Source organism: Carassius gibelio, chromosome A17 (genome assembly GCF_023724105.1).
Source record: "Carassius gibelio isolate Cgi1373 ecotype wild population from Czech Republic chromosome A17, carGib1.2-hapl.c, whole genome shotgun sequence".
Taxonomy (NCBI): domain Eukaryota; kingdom Metazoa; phylum Chordata; class Actinopteri; order Cypriniformes; family Cyprinidae; genus Carassius; species Carassius gibelio.
The window spans coordinates 16,731,271-16,748,453 of NC_068387.1; the positions used below are offsets into that span (position 1 = coordinate 16,731,271).

The 17,183-nt window shown below is 36.6% G+C and overlaps 1 protein-coding gene across 2 annotated transcripts; it reads left to right on the top strand.

Annotated features, from left to right (window-relative positions):
- Positions 1-118: 118 nt before the first annotated feature.
- LOC127933259 (oxidation resistance protein 1) lies at positions 119-15,993 on the top strand. 2 transcript variants are annotated; one of them, XM_052530095.1, is made up of 15 exons: positions 137-546; positions 1,231-1,451; positions 1,552-1,715; positions 3,303-3,370; positions 6,679-6,831; positions 7,016-7,147; positions 7,250-7,434; positions 7,767-8,098; positions 8,230-8,377; positions 8,523-8,697; positions 14,037-14,147; positions 14,271-14,423; positions 14,596-14,691; positions 14,810-14,883; positions 15,021-15,993. In XM_052530095.1, the coding sequence occupies exons 2-15, from the start codon at positions 1,390-1,392 to the stop codon at positions 15,154-15,156; spliced, it is 1,989 nt and encodes a 662-aa protein (XP_052386055.1). In that variant the 5' UTR covers positions 137-546; positions 1,231-1,389; the 3' UTR covers positions 15,157-15,993. The 2 variants fall into 2 exon arrangements, with proteins under 2 accessions (XP_052386056.1, XP_052386055.1); XM_052530096.1 differs by lacking the exons at positions 14,037-14,147; positions 14,271-14,423; positions 14,596-14,691; positions 14,810-14,883; positions 15,021-15,993 and adding an exon at positions 11,146-12,568 and having other exon boundaries at positions 119-546.
- The last annotated feature ends 1,190 nt before the right edge of the window (positions 15,994-17,183 follow it).

The window sequence follows — 17,183 nt, forward strand, 5'->3', positions numbered from 1 at the left end:
TGTGATTGGTTCGAATTCTGCATTTATAATCTCACAGTCCAATAGAATATGGCCCTAATTGCAAAATAAAAGTCCACTTGCGCGTAAAAAGTTAAAATACAGCTTTTAAACAATTGGATAGTTTATATAAATCGCAATAGATTTAAGATTTAATGCTTAGAAAGTTTAAACACAGAAGGATTTGGTTTATGATTTTTATATATATACATATATCTATATATATATATATAACAATAATAATAATAAAATAAAATAAAAGTCACTGCAGATAAAGTTGATATACCTGTTTAGCTATACTACATCGAAACGTAGATATATAAATTCAACTCTGTTGAGAGAGAGATTTTCAGTCGGTGCATTCTACAACGACATTTCGATTGTAATTTGACCATTTAAGAGAAATTTCGAATGTAATCGGGCGGTCCTTGTTCCATTATGTATTGACTGGTGACAGATTCACTGCAGCAGCATCAAAACCAATTGACAAGCGAATGATGCGGATCGTCTCGATCAGCTGGGAGTCATATGGGATCATTAAATACCGAGGTAAGACAAGTGCATGTCATTAAATGATTTGAGATCATTATAACCCAAGTTTAATGCTAAGTTTAGAGAATAACAAACACCAGCACAATAAGTGGTCCGACGTTAGGATTACTGCTGAAGAATTATAATCAGGACTGATAACAATGATCTCTCAAGGATTCAGTAAAGTGAGTGACATCGGACATTAAGTGTTTATTAATAATGTATATATATCTGTCAATAAGGATGCTAGACACAGAAGTGCGACATTGTGATGCAGCTCAGGCCTGCAGCAGCACATTAGATAATATCAACAACAATCCACAGTCTTGTGCTGGTTTGGGCCTGATTATTGCTTCGACATTGAATGACTGAATTAACTTTAAGCATCTGTTTTCAGTTGCTTGTATATGTGAAATAAACCACATAATTACTGGACATGGTATTTGCTGTAATATTGGGCTCAAGTCGGCCTAAATCTGCCCACCTTTGCTTTTTGATAGACTGTAAGTATTTCTTGAACATTAAATGTATGTATATTGACATAAAGAGAAAATATCTTTCAGTCCACAAACCTTTATCTGTGTGTTTTTTTCTTACCCTTAACCAGACGTGTATATACTAATTAAATATAAAAATAGTATATACAATAGATAAGGTGAATCAAACCAAATGGTCATTGCCTTTCTTCCTCTTATATTGCAGGTTTTCTGTAGAATGCAGATAATGTTGATGAGGATGATGAGAAGGAAGGAAGATTTCCAGACGCTGACACAGCAGTGGGCAATCGTTCTATCACTGATTCTTACACTGGAAGGGTAAACATTTTGACTGGCCATTTCTCATTTCCAGCAGTCAAACCTCATGGACCTCAGAGCTCAGAGAGACAAGAGCAGGGCCAGCTACTTTGGAAATGTTAAGAACAGGTAAGCTTTGGCTGGGTTTAAAGGAACAGATGAAAATAGAAATCAATCGATGTGTAGATCCAGTTCACAAAGAGACTCGTGTCATTTTTTTTTTCATTAGATTGGGATCAAAGCTGCCGGCTGGTATTTCTCAGCCTCCAGGCTTCATTACTGCTCAGTGTTCCATTGGTGCTCAGGGTGCACTGGGGAAGAGTGCTGGACAGGAATGTGTCAAAGGACATCACCAAATCCGGAACCCCAAACTAAGACAGTACTATCTAAAGGGTATATGAATGACCATTTAAAATGATTGACAATTAACTAATATGTAAGGCACCTAACTACACACAGTGATGTGATTATTTTGGATGAACCCAGAAAAAATCATACCCCACGGGCTAAAGTTTTTTTGTGAGAATTTGAGATTGCTTAGTATTATAAAATTCACAACTGTTATGATGTAATTATATAAATACAGGCTATAGTCTGACACGCTACATGTATGCTGTAAAAGTAGTGTGTTTTCAGTTTCTATTCACTGTAGATGCTAGTTGCATAGAATCGGTTTAAAGCTGCGATAGGGAACTTTTGACGCTCTAGCGGTTAATAAACAGAACTGCTTGCGTCTTGGGGAAGAACATCGTAGCCGGAACTACTTCTCTCTGTTTATGTCTATGAAGAATCACAAAGGTACTGGGTTACTCCGCCGCGGTACCCCCGAAGCAATCTAAAATAGTCTGAATATAAACACTTATTATAGGTGCACCCTAGTGATTCAGGACAAGCCAAAAACAAGGTTTGGAAAATGGATTCATGGTGTACTCGCTTAATATGTACATTTTTCTACATTTTGAACACAAACAAAGTTACGGACCGCAGCTCTGATTGGAACGCAACATTCGTCACTAGTATAATTTATAAATCTGTTGCTGTTTACAAAGAGAAGCTTCAGAGTCACACGATTAATGTGAAATCTTTCTAATATGCTAATTTGCTGCTCAAGAAACATTTACTATTTACTATTATCAATGTTAAAAACTGTTTTTGCTGCTTAACGTTTTTGTGTAAACAATGGTCCCTTTCAAACAGTAATACCAGTAAATTGCTGTAACATTACCAGAATTGTTTTTAACTTATTTACCTCTAAAATTACTAAATTACTCCAATCGCATTCATGTGTGTGTGTTTATTTATTTTTTTTATTTTTTTATTAAATTATTTTAGTAAGTTAAAATAAGCAAAACTCAAAATGTGGTATACTTGTTCGTATAAAAATAGCAAATACATGAAATAGGAATGGCCACTAGATGGCGGTAGTAGGACTACTCACTGACACCTATTTAGACCATGAGGCTTTGTTTCATAAAATCATTTTAAATTATCTGTTTAATAAAATCAGCAAAAAGTTGTGAACCGAGTAAGAACCGCTAGGGAAATATGGAATCCATGATTAAGATTTAAATCTGGGTGAGGTGCCAGCACGGAGTTTGAACAGTTACCATTGTAGTATAATGTCCTCTTAATGAAATGGTTACTTAAAAATTTTATTGGGCAAATTGTTTTTTAATTATGCCCAACAGTATCAAATGCCTTGGGAAAATCTAAACTAAACTTTAAAATGGCATTGTGCATTAAAGCCAACTTGCAGTTATATCACTCAGTAAAAATTCCAATTTATATTATTTAAATGAATTATCGGCATTTTGAATACCATACTTTGATTCAACTGTGACTTTAGGTTTAAGTTAGTTACTGCTTCCTAAACATTCTCTGTGTCTTTAGTTTAAACAGCTGAGGAAAGTAACTGAGAAACAAACACATCTGCTTTCACTCTAGTTGATGCAGCTTGTGTTTTGCATTTTATCTTCATAGAGGCGGCATTTCCAGCTAAAGATCCAGCAACGAAGGCTTTGGAGTCATGCAAAAAAATTCAACATGGAGTGAGTAAAGTTTTTAAGCTCATTCACACGCTCCATCACCTTCATAATCCTGCTGATATATGATGATAGAAGTCTCCATAAATCTAACAGCCAACATTATGTTATACATCACTGTCATCTACTGATAAGTTTAAAACAAAGGTTCCTGAAACACTCCACGCTGTCTAGTCATGCTGGAAATATCTCTGATGAAATGGTCTGAATGGATATTTCAAATAGAGCATGGAGATTTTACTGCAAATATAAAGGGAAAATATCGAATGCAAAGATTGTGGTAACTAATATTTCATTATTTAAAATGAATTAATAAACTAGGTACAGTAAACTATGCTAAATCTGATGGCCCAGCAAAATATTTCTCCTCTCCTCTTCGGATAGTGTTTCAGAGTTTAGAGTTTTCTGTGGTTATTAATGTACACCAGATGAGATGTGTTCCAACACTTCTCAGATTCTCAGTTTAACTTTTTGGAAACAAACTGACTTGCATTAGTGTGCTATGATGTGTGCCGGGTTTAAACTATGGAGCCAGAAGAGTCTCAATAAAGATAAATGCACACACTACATTCACATATGCACACACAGGATTCATAGATGCACACACATGATTCATAAATACACACACAAGATGCACAAATGCGCACAAAATTCACAAATGCACACACAAAATTTAAAAAGCACAGAAGATTCACAAATGCATACAAAATTCAGAAATGCACACAAAAATCAGAAATACACACACAATTCAGAAATGCAAACAACATTTACAAATGCACTCAAGATTCACAAATGCACAGGACAAGATTCAGAAATGTATTTCTGATGCACACACACATATATCTTGATTCACAAACTGCTTGCGGTCTGTGAACTTCACTGCATTTGTGTGTGAATTTTGAGACTCCCCTGACTTGGCTCAACACACAAATGCCTTTTTTTAAACAGGGAATGATCTGCAACCAATCAGATATCTCCCTTGTTTTAGCCAATCACAAGAATGCACCCCACGTGGGGGATTGTTTACTTATAAGCCAATCACATGAATGTGTTCACACAGCAATTGTATTAAATTGTATGAAAATACAGATGTTTAGATTACAATTCAGGTTTATTTTTTTATTATTTTTTACTAAATATAAAGTTAAAAATGTCTCAATACATATAGCCCAGTGACTGCAGAAAAAAAGTTAACCATGGATTCATAAATTTGCAATAGGCAATTATTTCATTTTATTGAAATATTTTAATGAAAGTAAAAAAAAAAAAAAAAGTTTAAACCTTTTTGAATATTTAAATATATCTAAATATTATTTTGGATGCAATATAGAAGTCACTTTAATTATAATATTCAGTCCCTACATGAAGAGAGAGTCAGTGGTCCGCTGCGAGAGGAAAGTGGCTCTCTGGCTGCGAAAAGTGGGTCTCCGGCTGTCGTTCGCTTAGGAAAGTGAGTTGATCGCTGCGTGAGGAAAGTGAATCGTTCGCTCAACTTCGCTGCTTGAGGAAAGTGAATCGTTCGCTGAGGAAAGTGAGTCGCTCGCTGGGTGAGGAAAGTGAGTCGTTCGCTGCGTGACTCGTGAGGAAAGTGAATCGTTCGCTGAGGAAAGTGAGTCGCTCGCTGGGTGAGGAAAGTGAGTCGTTCGCTGCGTGACTCGTGAGGAAAGTGAGTCGTTCGCTGCGCAAAGTGGGTCGCCGGCTGTGTGAGGTAAGTGAGTCGTTCGCTGAGGAAAGTGAGTCGTTCGCTGCGTGAGGAAAGTGAGTCGTTCGCTGATTGGCTTATAAGTAAACAATCCCCCACGTGGGGTGCATTCTTGTGATTGGCTAAAACAAGGGAGATATCTGATTGGTTGCAGATCATTCCCTGTTTAAAAAAAGGCATTTGTGTGTCGAGCCAAGTCAAGGGAGTCTCAAAATTCACACACAAATGCAGTGAAGTTCACAGAGCGCAAGCAGTTTGTAAATCAAGATATATGTGTGTGTGCATCAGAAATACATTTCTGAATCTTGTCCTGTGCATTTGTGAATCTTGAGTGCATTTGTAAATGTTGTTTGCATTTCTAAATTGTGTGTGTATTTCTGAATTTTGTGTGCATTTCTGAATTTTGTATGCATTTGTGAATCTTCTGTGCTTTTTAAATTTTGTGTGTGCATTTGTGAATTTTGTGTGCATTTGTGTATCCTGTGTGTGTATTCATGAATTATGTGTGTGCATGTATGAATCCTATGTGTGCATATGTGACTGTAGTGTGTGCATTTATCTTTATTGAGACTCTTCTGGCTCCATATTAAACAGTTTCAAGTCTAGAAATGATTGTCAAAGTTAAAACTATGCTAATCATAATGTCACAGAATAAGAACAACACACACTTGTGTGGATTTGTGATTTACATGTTATCAACCAATATTTGCATGTCTGGGGACAGCGGTCTGTAGCAAAGCAACAGCGAATGGAAAATTAGAGTTCGGACAATCAGATATTGCACTGTGCACAGAGTTCATTGATTTGTGTAACAAAAAGAACTCCTCCTTTTAGTCTATGGAAAGAATAAAACCAGCATTGTTTAACACAGGTTTTCTTTTATATTGTCCCTGTGTACTTTATATAATGCACATTCAGACATATTTATTATATTTACTTTTGTTATACACTACTGTTCAAAGATTTGGGTTCAATATGTTTTTTTATGTTTTTGAAAGAAATCTCTTATTCTCACCTAGGTTGCAATTGTTTGGTCAAAAATACAATAAACAGTAATATTATATAATATTATAATAATTACTGTACTATTACAGTTACCAAAGACTATTTCTATTTTAATGTATATAAAAATGTAATTTTATTCCTGGGATTCTATTACTCCAGTCTTCAGTGTCACATGATCCTTCAGATATCATTCTAATATTTCCCTTAGTTTAGTAAGCCTCCCCCACTCAACCTCACAGGCCTGGTCGTCTTTACGGTTCAGATTCTTAAAAAAAAAAATGCATTTGAACCAATATTTTATGTTTTATGTATGAGATCTGTCAGGGCAATTCTGCTGCTTACTTTCTATAAATGCACAGGGTGACAAACATGGCAAAGGAAAATAATCCAAGGCAGGAAGTAACAGTGTCCTATGATCCCATTTGCATGAATTCTTCTGCATCTGTGTGATTGGCTCATAGTTTCTGTCTGCTGTGACTTTGTCCAGTCACCTGATGTAGCAGGTCTATGACAATGGAAATGAGGGGGCGCACAGGAGTGTGAAGGGAAGGGAAGTGAAACCGTTGTCAGTGTGACTATGTCTTTCCTTGTGAACCACCTCAAACAGTTACCTAAGAACAAGGCCCCAACCTCTACAGAGACGGCAATGGACCTGCATCCTAGACAAGAGCAAAGACTCAATCCTGCACTCGGCAGTGGTGTTGTGGGAGCAGCGACCCTTTTGTCCCCTTCCACAGATGCAGAATATGACAAGCTGATGGTGAGAGTGTAAAAGTTTGTTTGTTAATGCATTAGGGTGTAACTATAGTAAACAGAATGGTAAATCTCAATACAGCTGGTCTGTAGCACTAATGGACAATTTAAGCTCTTTGTGATGCCATTCTGTAGTGGTTTACAATAGCTTTTTTCTATTGCATTGTTCGATGTTTATTAATCTCTTTTAGGATGTGGAGGCGGTTCCTTTACCTGATGGAAATGTATGTCTATTGGCTCTCCCATCTGAATGCTCTCAGGTGGACGGGGCAGCCGGCATGTCTTGCCTCAAACTATTTTCTCGTTACATCACAGACAGAAAGGTGAGAATGTTGTGTTTATGCTATGCTGTCCTGTATTCCCATTACATTTCTTAAAATTCAGCATAGTCAACTTCAGACTGTCCTTTCTGTTTGTCGGACTAGGGTGTGGTCTCTGGAATATTGCTGGTGACGTCCAATAAGATCTTCTTCGATCCTCAAAAGTCTCACCCACTCGTTCAGGAGAATGGCTGTGAAGAATATGTATTTTCCTGCTCTGTGGATGATCTTTCCTCAATTTCCTTCTACACGGACATCTCTCACATTCACTTTAACAAGACAACTTACAGGTGCTTCCTGCTTTACTCCTTGGATGCTGTTTCAGAAATTAAATAATTGTCATCTATTCTGCCATTTTATTAAATTAAGTAATTGAGTTTTACTGAGACTAACACTTAACACAGTATTTTAATGTTGTTGTGTTTTAACAAAATCTTTTAGTGTTTTTGTCATGTTGTTCTGTTACAGACTATTATTAGAATAAATATATCACAATAGTCCTAATGACAAAAATTCATTGTTACATATTTCTTGAATATTATGTGCATTTCTTAGATGTGTATTAAAACGCTTGAAAATATATTTTGTAATATTATATATATACTCCATTAACCTCTTCCAGATTTAGCAGTTGTAAGCCATCAAATACTAAAAAAGAGCACAAGAAAACCCATCAGGCAGCATTAGAGGCCGCTCCTGCTCCTCCCAAGTGCCCTGTTTCACATAATACGACAACAATTTCGGCTGTAAATCCTGAGAAAGAGGATGAGGAAGGTGAAGAGCCAGGGGACATGGCCAAAGCTGAGAGACAGGTGACTTTGGAGTCTGGTGGAATGCTAACAACGGCTGCTACTTTCTGTTGTGGAGGACCAGACAGCGCTGAGAGAGGAAACAAAGCATATGAACACACAGACAGAACAGAACCGCAATCATATTTGGAAAGACAACTGTTGGGTAATCACTTTATTCAAGAGCTTTGATATTTAACTTGTACTAAATAATATAAGCAAGGATTATGAATAAAAGTGAGCATTAGCTATTTTTTTTATCACTAAATTCACTTAGTTATTACTTTAACTCATCAGGTACTTGTGGTGCTACATCCAGTAGTGGTATAAATGGATCTCTGATGTTTGTGAGAATTCGACACAAACTTCAGTATGTGAAAAAAAAGGCCTTCTCAAAACCTAAAATCCCCTCCAGAGACGCCTGGTTCACCCTGCATCAGGAAAGGTACTTAAGCCTTTCCTATACTACGCAGTCTACCTGGTGAAATGAATGGAAAGACAGGGCAGAGATGTGCTGATAATGTCATAGCACAAGCTTTTTCATCTCATTTTGTTTCTTCTCTCTTTCTGTCTGACATTTTGTGCTGTAGATCAGATGAGCTTTACGCTTACCTCAGCCAGCATCGGCAAGATCTGTGCATTCTGGAGGGAGGTGAAGAGGATGAAGCAGAACGTGATGAAGAGGATTTTGTGCTTCTGGATGAGGAGGAGCAGGAGGAAGAGGAGGGGTCTCCACATGAAGGCCAGGCCGGGGAGGACTGGGAGGTCAGTCATTTACTAAATGCTTGGATTGGGCAACTCATACTTTGCACTTTGCAAATATATATATGTGTAAAGGTAATAACTCACTTGTTGATCTCTTAAGACAATTGCGCAACCATGTTCATGGACTTGTAGTTTTGCTCCTATGACAACCAAGTCACAAAAAACTTGGATAAAAGTACATTTAAAAATACAAAACCGTTATTTTTAAATAATGTAGAAATATTCCATAATATTACTGTTTACTGTGATTTTGATTAAAATAAATGAAGCTTTGGTGAGGTTAACAGACTTCTTTCAAGAATATTAAAAAAATCTTACCAACTCTAAACTTTTGCACATTAGTTTAAGTCCGTATGTAAATAATTTGAGCTTTAACTGTAATGTTTTGGACCTTAAGTTAGCTCTTACAATGAACTTTTTACATGCTTAACATCTTACATGCTATACATTTTATTTTCACAAATAGAAATATTAATATGATATGAATTATTAATATGATCTTGTAAAATTACAGGAAATGTTTGTCTCCTCGGATCAGCTCTATTTATTGGCAGTAGGGTTGTTTTGGGGGCTTCTATAGCACACTGAACAGCTTTCTTTTTTCCTTACATATTCTTAGCTTAAATTCTGTATCCGTTGATCAGAACACAGTCCACTTATCAAAAAACGTTTTTGTTGTTGTAGTTGGAACTTGGCTTAAATGTCAGGTCATACCGATCTTTTTAAGAATTTTTTTTTTTATATAATTGAGCGCCAATAGTCGTGACTTTCCAGCACTGTCAACACTCGCGTCTACTCGGCCGACGCTGGTCTTTTAGTTGTTTCGGTAACGCACCTAAAAACAAGGGGTGATAGGGCGTTCTCTTCTCTTCAGTTGCCCCAAAGTTATGGAATTCTCTGCCTTCCGAAATGAGAAATGCACCATCCGTGAAAATGTTTGAATCTTTACTTAAAACGTATTATTTTAAGGAAGCATTTGGGTGCAATTTGATTTTTATGGTTGCTTATGTGATGTATGGTTTTTTTATGCCTTGGATACTATTTAAATTGTTTTTAGGTTTGTAAAATTGTTTGTAATACTTTCTGTATTGTGTTTATCATGCTAATTTTATCTATCTTAATTTTGGTTATGCGAGCGCTCTGAAATTTTACTTTTACAAGCGTTATTATTAATATTACTCTGTGCGCAGCAGTGACTTCAGAGTGTTATTGCGCGCGCTGTCTGCGAGGCTTCGCGCGTGGCTTCGCGCGTTCACACGTCTCACATTTCAGCAAAAATGAATAACTTCGAGAGAATATTAGCGGAGGAAGTGCGTCGCCACAGGCAACTCTATGATCCGAGTGTGCGCGATCAAAGTGACCTCCAGTGTATTCAGAAAGCGTGGACCGAAGTCGCTGCTGGCGCGGGAAAAGACGAAGCAGAATGCCGTAAAGTGTGGAAGACTTTAAGAGACAAGTTTGTGAGGATCAAGAAGAGGGTCCACGCAAGACGCAGTGATCCAAGTCCTTACACGATCATAACAGAGCTGGGATGGTTATCTCAATTTGTTAAACATCGGGGAAAAGCCCCAAATGTGAAGGTAAGAAATACATTTTGTTATCACTAGAGAGCTGTCTGGATGGATAGTAGCATCCTAGCTAGCTGGTCTTCTTGTATTGATTGAAAAAAAGTGTACAATGTTGTCTTCTACATATTTCTGATTTTCTTGCATGATTGTTGCTATGAAGTCTCCAATAAGATTCGTTTTGTAAGAGCAATAGAGACAAAAACATGTCATGTCAACAGAAATAATAATAATAATAATACATTTTATTTATATTGCGCTTTTCTTATACCCAAAGCGCAGAAAGTCACTCATGTAACGTTACCTCATTCATGGAAACTGTAAATCCGTTTCAGTTTACTAGAGTGTTGCACCGTGTATTGCACACATCGTAAGTCACTTTAGTAAAGTTCAGTCACACACGAGCTGTTTTAAAGCTTGTTCGAGTTAGCAACAGTAACCAAAGGGCGGGGCTTGATGAAACGTCTAATTTACTGTGCCATAAAAGCTGAAGTTTACCACCGTTTGACAAATCATTTGATTGTTTTAAATGACTTCTGTGTCCCTTGAATATCGTGCAGCATTATAGAAATGTACCCTTTTACCTTAATTTTTTTTAACGATTATAAATGCCGTTCATTCTGTTGACAGATACCAGTCTTTTCCAATAATTTAGTCAGCTTAAACAGCACCTCTTTTTTTTTTTTTTAAATCTGTTTCAAGCTTGCATTCAGATCAGATTCTCCGTCCAATCAATGATGGATAGAAACAAGTGTTATTTTTATGTAATCTTTCAGTCGTATGAAGGTCGCAATATGGAAGAAAATACCCGTTCGGTATGTTTATAACTTGTTTCTTTTATACCTAAATGTAATCACATTTTTATTTATTTTTTTCAATCAAGGATATCCGTAAAGTATTCTCCGTTGAGGAACTAGTGAAGACAAACAGTTTCCCAATCTCTCTGGCTTCAGGGACATCGGAGACTGTGACTTCCGGCAGTCCTTTACCTCTGTCCCTCAGGCCATCATCGCCTCTTCCACTCGCCCCATCTACTCCTCTTCGACCCTGTCCGTCACCCAAACGCAGCCCCTCGCCTTGTTCAATTTCAGTTTTCCCTGCCCCAAGCATCTCCCCCTGTTCCGATGCCTCGCCATCTTCCACTGACACAATACCTCAGAGAAAGTCTGCCACTGAATATGCCTCGCTGAGGAGACTGTAGCAGCTGGACTGGGAGAAGGAGAGGGCCATGCAGCAGGACAGTGAGGATCTCAGATTCGCTGCTGTCATTGCAGACATGTTGGCAAAAATCAATCCTCAGCTGAAGTCTGAGGTTAAGTTCAAGATCTATCAAATACTGTATGAGGCTGGGCAAAAAAAACACACGTAACAGATCATGTTTTTACTGAGACTAACATTGACAATTGTTTATAGGAAATAATATTTTTAAATATATTTTGCAAATATGTGTATACTTTTTTGTGTGTGTTTATGCAAAGATTTAAATAAAAATTTGAAAATATTTTTAGTTTTATTTGTACATTTCAACAAGTATTTGTGTATTACATATTGCATATTGAATAAAAATTTAAAATTGAACTGGAGTTTTTTTTTTTTAATAGAGAACAGTTTGGTCAATTTTTTTATTCTGTATAAATATGCTAAAATATATAGTAGTGTGTGTGTGTATATATATATATATATATATATATTAGGGGTGTAACGATACGCGTATTCGTATTGAACCGTTCGGTACGACGCTTTCGGTTCGGTACGCGGTACGCATTATGCATACCGAACGGTTCGTTGGACTAATTAATTATATTTGGAAAAAAAAAAGAGAAATATAATGATATGCGTTCAACAAGGTAGCCCAATAACCCAAACGACGTAACAGGCAACGCCCCTGACACTCCCGAAGAAGAAAAAAACACCAACTTATGTTTATGTTATGTTATGACTCAGTCAGGCGCTCGCTCACTCAGTACGCGCTGAAGGCTCGTTGCAAAATGGCCAATGCGTTTAACAGACTAGAAAAAGAAGATGACTCTCAAACATATTGTTTGAGATGCATGATTCCATCTATGAGCTGCTCGATCAGAGTGACATGAGAGCCCCTCCTTAGAACATTATTTGTAAATCCATGTTATGGTAAGTGTGCACGTGAAGTCTTTGCACACTTTCTGAAATCCACACTGTGGTAAGTTTGCACACTACACTAGTGCTCTGCATTCTTTCTAAAATCCTATATAGTGAGGGCTTCGCGCGGTTGCTTCATTGCTTTAAAAAAAAAAAAAACACCAGCGTGAATACTTGAAACATGTCAACTCATTTACGCCGACATCACCTTATTGTGTCAGTATCTGGGAAAAGACGAAAAAAAGGAGAAACATGCACGCAACAAACTATGCCTGCAGCATTTAGACACCAGTATTATAGCTTACAGGGAATCCAAAGTGCACCCAAACACCAGACCTGTTGGTTATTTTAGGATCTTATATTTCTGGTCTGTTAAATGCATTAGACATTTTGCAACGAGCCTTCAGCGCGTGCTGAGTGAGCGAGCGCCTTAGGGTCCGTTCACATATCGCTCCTAAAAACGCGTGGAAAACGCTAAGCGCGTCTTTCTCCTCCTTTCCAAAGCGCTCGGGCAGAAGCGCTCATGAGGCGTCTGTCTTTGCTAAGCAACAATGACGTGCTCTCTCCATGAGACGCGGAAATTTCAGCGAAGGATAAATGGATTTGCAGCTCTAAAAATCGCTTGCAGTAGCTCTGCTACTAAATTTATTTCAAAATTGCAATCCATATACAACTATAATCAGCTGTTCCTTCATCTTGGCTGAGTTTTCAACGTTGTTATGGGAAAGGATGAAGCTGATTGGTTAGTTCTTGTCACATGACCCGCGGTGCGCTTGCGGCATTCTGAAAAGTTTAGATGTTTTTGCATTTTGCTGTATCTAAAACGTACCGAACCGAACCGAACCGAACCGTGACATCAGTGTATCGTATCGAACCGAACCGTGAATTTTGTGAACCGTTACACCCCTAATATATATATATATATATATATATATATATATAATTTTTTATTTAAAATGTGAAGCCATAAAATGAACCCACAGGTTAAAGAATTTTGAATATGTAGATTTTCATTTTGTGCAGTTTAGTGTATACTTTAGTCCTATGCCATAAACATAAGAAAAATGGTTCAAAGCAAACAGTACCACTAAGATTACCGAGAGCTTTTTTTTTTTTCTTCCTTTTTTTTTTATATAAACATTGCATTGTTGAAAGTGTGTATAAAGATAATCTTTATTAGCACTTTTTGGTTCTGAATCAGAATTTATTTTTCTTTTTTTAAAGATCAGATTATAGTTAAAACGGTTAAGTATTGTAGTTTAAATTAAAATTAATGTTTCTATTTTCAAATAATGTAAATGTAATTTATTATGATGGCTATTACTCCAGTCTTCAGTGTTATATGATTCTCCAGAAATCATTCTAATATGCTGATTTGGTGCTCAAAAAACATTTCTTATTATCAGTTATTAATGTTTTAATGTGAATCTTGATACTTTTTTCAGGATTCTTTGATGAATAATTTGTTTTAAAAAATATTTATTTGAAATAGTCATTGTCATTACTATCTATGTCTTTATTATCAGTTTGATATATTACCATTGATCAATTTAATGCATTATTACTGAATAAAAGTATTCATGTCTTTCAATCACAAATAATTTTTACACAATACTGTGTGATTTAGTGAGTCATTCACATGTTGTTCCTGTACAGATGGTGTCAGTGGAGGAGAGTGGGCCGAAAGTTTCTGTCTCTACTGAACCAGATGGTTTGAGTCATATTCTGAACCAGAGTGTTATTCTGGATGCCCAACAAGTTAGAGAGGTCAGTACGCAATAACACACATGAACACTTATTTATAGTTTAAGTCATTCAGCTTTGCAAAATAAAGATCTGTCCTGATTCTGGAGGCCTGGTGTGTTTAAGTAGTAAAACAACTTCTCTCAGATCGCAAAAGAGCTGCCGCCTCGTACAATCGGACACACGTGGCAACTTTCCTACAGCACAGACAAACACGGGGCCAGTCTCAAGACTCTTTACAGGAAACTCAGCACCACTGACTCACCTGTGCTGATTCTCATCAAGGACCACAACCAGCAGGTCATACATTATTTTTTTCACAGTTCTGATCAGAATGGACATCTGAAGGTCATTGGTCACTGTTCATGTGATTTTAATTCCCCACGATACATTGAAATATTGCTTCCACTTGTATTTTTTTTTTAACCTAAAACAGATGTTTTGCTGGTTTTTGGATTTTACTACTCCACAGGTTTTTGGAAGCTTCCTCTCACATCCGCTGCATCCTAGTGATGCATTTTATGGCACTGGAGAGACCTTCCTGTTCCTGTCTCATCCACGCTTTAAGGTAAATTCCCATAAAAACATATTTGAGAATATTTAATGTCACAGAGGGAAACAAATAGACAGGTTTACACGGATAATATCTTTTAAACACCTTCAACTTTAAATTTGTTTCCTTTAAGTGTTTCCATTGGACTGGGGAAAACTCTTTTTTTATCAAAGGAGATTTGGACTCTTTTGCCATTGGAGGAGGAAGGTACATATTACTTTTCTACAAAATGTGAATGTGCAAATCTGAATGCAGATCAGCGTATTTCTTATTCCTCATTTGAGATTTGGTAACACAAAAGCTTGTACATTTTTTAAAACGTAATTTGTCTCTTTTCATCCCAGTGGTCACTTTGGTTTGTGGGTGGACGAGAGGTTGTTCTTTGGCAGAAGCAGCCCCTGTTTTACCTTTAATAACTGCAGTTTGTCTGAGACCAACGACTTCACGATCCTGGAGTTGGAAGCCTGGACATTCGGCTGACACAACTAGCATTGTAAATAATCCAAAACATCATGATTTAGTGGAAATATGGCCATTAACAGAGAAACTAATTCTTCACAGTTTACAGACACCTGCAAATCAAAGGAAAGAGAGGATTCGAACTGTGAATGCTGAAAATTCTGCCTGAAGGGAATGAAAGCTCACCTAACACTTTAACACCATGATGAAGAAAACCTGTTTAGTCTTATGATTAAGAGTCCAGTTCATTATTTGAATATGTGCACTTCATCGTACAAGATAATTTTTGTATTCAGGAGAATTCTACGACAGAATGAAGGACTGTCTACTCAAATAACATGATCTAAACATTGTGTTTGTTCTAGTGGGGTTGATCGCAGATCCTGCATCATTACTGCAGCTCTGGTTACAGCTTGAATATTATTGTGATGAGGAACTTTTTTTATGTGTTAATTTAGGAGTCAACACAAATAAGCAACGCTATGACTTCACAACAGCACTAAATAAAGCCTCGTCTGCTGTTAGTAAGCACAGCATTGGCTATAAACATTGGTATAGGCATTAGTTTAAACCCACAGCTGTACTTTTTTACACATGGAGAAGGTTTCTCATTGCTCGAGCCAAAGCAAAACCAAGATGACTTTGACTGGGTGGGTGTAATTCCACACAAACCTTAGTTACGTGTTTCAAGTCTCAAGAGGCTTTTGGTGTCAGAGTCTTTCTTAGACATCCACATGTTTTAAGTACCTGTGTGGATAGATTCCTAGCCTGTAAGAAAATCTTCTTTCTGTAGTTAACTTTTGCAATGGTAATTACATCAATAACATAAGTTATCTGTACAAAAAGTTCTTCTAAAAATGTCAAAAATACAGTCTTACAAAACCAATGCAATATAATACATGTGAAAACACAATATTTAAGTGTTCATTGACTTGTCACCTAATAAAAAAAATAGATTAACAATAACAACTGTGTTTAATTAATATATTAAATAAGTAAAATTTGTATTTATTTGACAGACACTGACAGAATTGAATTCACACAAAACTGCAGTTACAGGGATGTTGTTTCAAACACAAATCTTTGTTTTTATTCAGCAAGGACACATTAAATTGATCAAGTGACTGTAAAGACACTTTATTCTGAAAAATGTATCACAATGTCTTACAAAAATATTAAGTAGCACAACTGTTTTCAAGGTTGACCTTTTTTTTGAGCACCAATATTTTAAATAATCATGTGACACTAAAGACTGCAGTAATGGCAGCTGAAAATTCACTTTTTCCATCACAGAAAACATTACATTTTAAGACCTAAAGATAAATTGTAGTAATATTTTATTATACTACTGTATTTAGATCAAATTAATCTTGGTGAGCATAAGAGACTTGTGTGTCAAAAAATTTTTTTTTCTTCTGTGTTCCTTCCTGTTTCTACTCAAATCTTCAGCTTAAATGTGGTAGAAAGAATGCATGTGAACGTTTTGCATTATATAGAATTTATAAAAGACAAAAAAAAATTCAGGTGTGATGTATTTTAGCCTATGATAGCTTTCCTGCAGCTGTGTGGTTGAGCTAAACTCCAAGGCTTTGTGTGTGTTTTAGCATAGTCCCAGTATTCTGTTCAGACATTGCTTCTACAGACTTAAAGTATGTGGAACTTTAGGCCTGGTCTCACCCTGACTGGGCTTTCAGATCAGACATCACAAACTGTCTAAACGAGGAAGCCACAGTCAGCACCGTTCTGTGTCATACAGAACTATATGGAATAACAAAAAAGAAAAAAAAAATGCTGCAAAACATAAGTGACTTTGTACGCATGACACAAAAGTGGTTTTATCAGATCAATATACAACAATGCCATTTCAGTTCATTAGTCTGAACAATGGATCATTAAATTACATTTGTCACTCAGGACGTTTGCACATAATGGCAAATTTTCTATATTAAAATATATGAATTAATTGATATTGTGTTGTTGTGTCCGCCCTGAACCTAACACATAAGGAGCAAGAGATGTGTAAAGACCACAAATTAGAGTAACATCTG

Bases quoted from the DNA above. Each gene is read 5' to 3' on its own strand.
- LOC127933259 (XM_052530095.1), top strand. From the start codon at position 1,390: ATGGACCTCAGAGCTCAGAGAGACAAGAGCAGGGCCAGCTACTTTGGA. The intron at 3,371-6,678 runs GTGAGTAAAGTT...CACCTCAAACAG, and splicing joins GCAAAAAAATTCAACATGGA to TTACCTAAGAACAAGGCCCC. The intron at 14,424-14,595 runs GTCATACATTAT...ACTACTCCACAG, and splicing joins TCAAGGACCACAACCAGCAG to GTTTTTGGAAGCTTCCTCTC.